This window comes from Nematolebias whitei, chromosome 12 (assembly GCF_014905685.2).
Source record: "Nematolebias whitei isolate Nwh7 chromosome 12, NemWhi1, whole genome shotgun sequence".
Classification (NCBI taxonomy): Eukaryota; Metazoa; Chordata; class Actinopteri; order Cyprinodontiformes; family Rivulidae; genus Nematolebias; species Nematolebias whitei.
Window position 1 is genome coordinate 48,061,590 of NC_056509.1, and position 5,820 is coordinate 48,067,409.

The 5,820-nt window shown below is 44.2% G+C and overlaps 1 protein-coding gene across 1 annotated transcript in view; it reads right to left on the reverse strand.

Annotated features, from left to right (window-relative positions):
- Nucleotides 1-1,255: 1,255 nt before the first annotated feature.
- Nucleotides 1,256-5,820, reverse strand: part of LOC119418672 (solute carrier family 35 member D3) — a 5,175-nt gene continuing 610 nt past the window's right edge. Inside the window, exons 2-4 of the mRNA XM_037686009.1 lie at nt 3,053-3,263; nt 2,797-2,954; nt 1,256-1,993 (exon numbers count right to left, since the gene is read on the reverse strand). Of these exons, the coding sequence (XP_037541937.1) occupies nt 1,256-1,993; nt 2,797-2,954; nt 3,053-3,263 (1,107 nt within the window). The remainder of the gene's footprint in view (nt 1,994-2,796; nt 2,955-3,052; nt 3,264-5,820) is intronic.

Below are 5,820 nucleotides of genomic sequence, written 5' to 3' on the forward strand. Positions count from 1 at the left end.
AGCTTTGTCTTACAGGTTTGCTCCTCTTCACCACAACGGACCGGCACAGAGCACGGGCTCAGGTTGGGGGTGGTGACGTCAACATACAAACAACTGAAACTGACATTTTCACAAAGTAACAGGCAACAATAACTGTTCCAAGATGGCCGACATCCGGCTCATAGACACTCCGGTCTCAGCCTGGCACCGTTTAATGGGACTTCAAGTTAAAGAACATGCAGCGTCTTCTGGAGGCTTCTTGCAGTCACAATGATCATTTAATAATTGTCCTTCAAAGATATCGTTGATCATTTCATACAGCACAACATTACAGATAATCCCTTTATTATTCTCACAAAACCAGGACAAATACAAATAAATCATGTAATTTAGCTGAAGTTAACAACATTTAAAGCTGACAAAAGTTCTGCACACGATAAAATCAGAGTTTAAGCTTCAGGAAATGACACGGCCTCTTCTCAAACCAAAGTGCTCAAATGAACGTTTGATAAAAACTCAATAAAAAACAAGAAATACTTTTTAACGTGTTTCTCTGAAGTCAGAACGTTTTGACCAGAGGAGCTCAGAGCCGGTGAAGTTACATCAAATCTGTGAGTTGACTCCATCAAAGTCAAAAATGTGTTTCAGTAAAACAAACGAGGTTCAGGCTGAACACGTGGAACACAAACACAAGTTCCACGTTCTGGTTCTTTAGTAAAACGTTCTGCTGCTGATGTTGGCACTTTGAAATAAAATAAGAGTTCAACGTAAAAGCAGTGAAGTTGACGTGGCTCCGTGTTGACGACGACGTGGACCAGCAGAGTTGAAGGCGGAACATCTAAATCATCTTCAGACTCCAGCGAACAAAATCCAGAACAAACCACGGAACAGAAACGACACCGGTTCTTCCCTGACTGGATCATCAACAGGACCCGGCTCATCGGCCGGAGTGTGAACCGCATCGTGCTGCGCCAAGTCCTGCGGCGCCCCGTCTGCATGCCGAGGCAACGAGCAGCCGAGCTGATCACAAATGCAACTCCCCGTCCACTGTCCTCCACCGGGAACCCGTTCTCTTAAATAAGACGGTCTACTTCCTGCTGAGGGTCTGTTTATTGGTTCTGGGTGATGAAACTGAGCTTCGAGCACAAAAGGTTTCCATGAGGCAACAGCAGCCAACAAGCATTCATTAAGACGATGAAAGAGGTTCCTGGTCGAGTTCAGGGTGTCTGGTTCTGGGTTTTCTTCTCCAGATCCCGTTCTGATCCACGTCTGGCCCTTACGGACTCTGCACCTCCATGTTATCAATTAAATTTTCCTCCTTTTTGAAGTGCAGGTGTCTGATGGACCTCCACACTCCTACAAAGCTGTCGCTGAGCGACTGAGCGGAGGGGGCGCTCTCCCTGTGGAGGTGCTCCCTCTGCATCTCCAGCGCCTCTGTTTCAGTCATGACTCCAGACTTCAGTCCTCCGCCTCCTGGTCCACTGGCTCCCAAACATACTTCTCCATTAGCCAGATGGGATGCTGGTTCCTCCTTCTGGTCACCTCTCAGTTCTTCTCTTGGCTCTGGTTGTCCTGGATCAGATCCAGCAGTTGGCCCTGCACCGTTCACTGGTGGTTTCTCTCTGTAAGGGTCTTCTTCGGGCTGTGAGGCGTCCTTCTCCGTCTTCTCCAGGTCCTCGTACAAACTCTTCTTCTTTGTCTCGTAGTATTTGACCACGCAGTAGGTGATGGAGCCGATGGTGTTCACCACCACACCACCGATGAACAGCCGGGTCGGTGAAACATCCTTGAAGGCCAGCATACCGACCGTGATGGTGGCGATGCTCTTGACGACGCCGACGAAGCTGGTGGTAACGGCCGAGTTGATGTAGGTGCAGTGAAGGGTGGTGAAGTTCATGGCACAGCCGATGAAGATGCAGAAGATGAAGATGATGGTGATCTGAGGCTCCTTCCAGCCCTCGTAGGACCACATGTTGAAAGCGTCCATGGAGATCATGGAGCACATGAGCAGAACCTGAGACAGGAAAGAAAAACGTCAAGAAATAAAACAAACTTCTAATTTTTGGAAGAGCACCACAATTTTAACATCAGCTTCCTTCTCTAAAGCCCAACAGGAAATTTGAACTGCATTTTGTAAAAATTGAAGCAGTGAGAGCCAGACTTTTACTTTGAAGAGTGTCTCTGGGCTTTATTTTGAAAAACAAGGTTCAATCCTCTTCCTATTTCCTGCCAAACCTCTGACTGAATCCTCCTAAACATCAGAGGTCTGATCAGAGATGACATGAAGTCTGAGATTTTACAGGCGGCCACGATGGAAACAGAGATTGGGTAATATAGAAGACCCACAATCAAATCCCGCCTCTTTTTAGGAGAAGCAGAAAAGGGGAGGAGCAGCATATGGCTGAACCACAGAGTAAAAGATAAGCCTCCAACAAACAGTCTGTGTGTGAAAACTAGAAGTTGGATCAAAGAAGTTCTTGACCCGTGAGCAGCAGGATGTTCTGAAGGTACCACAGGTTCTGTTTGATGGTTCTACTGGGTTTGCTGGAGGAGATACGGCAAGATAAAGAGAAAACTGAGCTCAGGCCCAGTGGAAGTCAATGGGAGTTTGACCTCTGACCTCTGAGAGGACACAACAGTCTCACAGAGGACACACTCTGGGGGACAGAGACAGAAAGACTGAAGACTGGAGGAGACGAGGAGAGTTTGTAGATGTATTTTTGTTTGTAGAAATATTTGTTGCCTGTTTTACTGCCAGCACCAGAACCCCGACCCGACACAAAGATAAAGTCTGAAGACAGAGGACCGTTCTCCTACCGGGGACGCCATGATGGTGATGGCATACTGGGCCGTCAGAGGTCCGTACTCGCTGTCCAGACTGGTTTTCTGTATCAGAACCAGGTAGGAGGCATGGACAATCACAGCCAGAACACCGGTGACGTACCCAAAGGGATCACCGGTGAGGTCGCCCGCACCTGCAGGAACATTCAGGCACGTGAGAAGGTGGACTGATTCAGAACTGAGGTTCTGTTGGATGAGAAGCGGGCTTTAGTTGGTTCTGATGTGTGTTTACCGGCCAGCACGGCTCCTCCGGTGGTGATGAGGACGGCCGTTACCACGCCGACGGACGGCATGGCGTTCCTCAGCACGCACACGCCGATGCAGAGCGTGAAGAGCGGCAGACAACGCTTGAAGACGACGTACATCGGAAGACTGAGGCCGCGGAGAGACCACAGGGTGAGGGTGGACTGCAGAGTGGACAGGACGCACACCGAGGAGAACTCCTGCAGAGACAGAGACACAGAGACAGAGACACAGAGACACAGAGACAGAGACACAGAGACAGAGACACGGAGACAGAGACACAGAGACAGAGAGACTTCTTGAGTGTGAGCAGCAGCAGATTGAGAAGAGCTGAAAATTTGTGTAACTTCATAATTTTCTATTTTTCTTCATCAACATGATCCAGAACATCTTCAGAAGTTCAACCAGGTCCTGAGAGTAGATCAAGAGATCCAGTTAAAGAAACGAGACTAAATATTAAACTTGTTCATTTATTGATTGAGGACAATGATCAATGTCACATGTTAGAGGTAAAAGTCTGTGAACCTCTGGGATTATCAATAATCTGAAGGTGGAATTAGAGTCAGGTGTTTTCAATCAGTGATGGTGATCAGGTGTGAGTGATCACCCTGTTTGATCTAAAGATCAGGATCTATCATCGTCTGATCTTCACATGTTGGTGGAACAAGGAGATCTCTGAGGAGCTCAGAAAAACAGTTGTTGATGCTCATCAGGCTGGAGAAGGTCACAGAACATCTGGAAAGAGTTTGGACTCCACCAGTCCAGTCAGACAGATTGTGTCCTAATGGAGGAAGTTCAAGAACATTGTTCCCTCCCCAGGAGTGGTGGACCAACAAAGATCACTCCAAGAACAAGGTGTGGAGTAGTGGACGAGGTCACAAAGGAGCTCAGGGTAACTTCTAACAGCTGAAGGTCTCTCACACTGACTGATGTTGATGTTCATGAGTCCACCATCAGATCTCCAAGAAGAACATGCTGCTCATCTGCAGCTTGATGAAGATCACGTGGCCGAGCCAGAAGACTGTTGGAACAATGTTCTGAGGACGATGAGACCAAAGTAGAACTTTTTGGTTTAAATGAAGAGTTCTGTTTGGAGAAAGGACAACATCATTCCTGGAGAAGAACCTGATCCCATCTGTGGAACATGGTGGTGGTAGGATCATGGTCTGGACCTGTTCTGCTGCATCTGGACCAGGACTTCTTGCCATCATTGATGGAACAATGGATTCTGGATTATATCAGATGATTCTAGAGGAACATGTGAGAACATCTGTCCATGAACTGAATCTGAAGAGAAGGTGGGTCATGCAGCAACAATGACCACATGAGATGTTCAAAGAATGGGTCAAGAAGAATAAAGTTCATGTTGTGGAATGACCAAGTCAAAGTCCTGACCTTCGTCCAATCCAGATGTTGTGGAAGGACCTGAAGCTGCAGTTAATGTGAGGAAACCACCAACATCCAGAGGTGAAGATGTTCTGTACGGAGGAATGGGCTCCAAGGTGACCAGGACTGACCAGCATTTCATCGGTTTCTGTTTCAGAAGAAACATTTGGTCTTTCATCCAAAGGACTTCATCAGTCTGAGGCCTGCAGGATGCTTCAAACCAGCCTGCTGTGGAGTTCATGCAGCCTGGCTTTACACGTGCACAGTGGAGGAGCGCCCGTCTATAATGGTTTTACACGTGCACAGTGGAGGAGCGCCCGTCTAAAACAATCGACCAGTGCAGAACAGTCAAAAACAGCTGGACCAGTCAACAAGAACCAAAATGGATGATCAGCCATACTGGTTTTTTTCTTACTGGATCATTGTCCTCCATCAATCAATAAATAAATGAGCCAGTATAAACGTTTTAGTCTCACTGGTTTAACTGGGTTCTCTGAATCTTTTAGGACTGGAGTGAAAATGTGAAGATGTTTTAGATCACATTGATGCAGAAATATTGAAAATAATTCAAACGTTAAAAACCTCTGTGTCTGTGCAGCAACTGGTTTCAACTGGTTTCAACTGGTTTCACTGTTTATATTAATAAACTGCATCTCCTGATAAAACACAGAGTCAGTGCTTAATGCAGAACTTGTTGAAAAACAGCTGAAATGAGCTGAAAACAAGCTGAATTTGAGAGGAAACGGAAGAAGCTGAAACAGCAGAAGAAAACAGAAGGAACACATATTTGCTGAATTAGGTTAAAAAAGCAGAAATTAGCAGAAAATTTAGGAAATTACCTAAAAAAAAAGGCTGAAAGTAGAAAAAAAAAGAGCTGAAATGTAGCTGAAAAGGCAGAAAGAAGCTTAAAGTACCAGAAGGAAGCAGAAAGAATCTGACAGGAGCACAAAACAGCTGAAAAAACAGCTGAAAGTAGCTGAAAAAGTTTAAATGAGCAGAAGCTGAAAGAAGCTGAAGCAGAACAAAGAAACAGTAAAAGGTTGTAAACAGATCTGAAGATCTGAAGGAGGTCAATGAGCTCAGGTCTGTTTCTGTGAGAAACAAATGTCAGAAAAGGCTAAATATTTTAAATATTTCAAATATTTAAATTTTAAATATTTTATTAAATATTTAAAATATTTCAAATATTTCAAATATTTTAAATATTTTAAATATTTTAAATATTTTTAATATTTTAAATATTTCAAATATTTCAAATATTTAAAATATTTAAATATTTAAATATTTTAAATATTTTAAATATTTCAAATATTTCAAATATTTAAAATATTTAAAATATTTAAAATATTTCATATATTTAAATAATTAAAA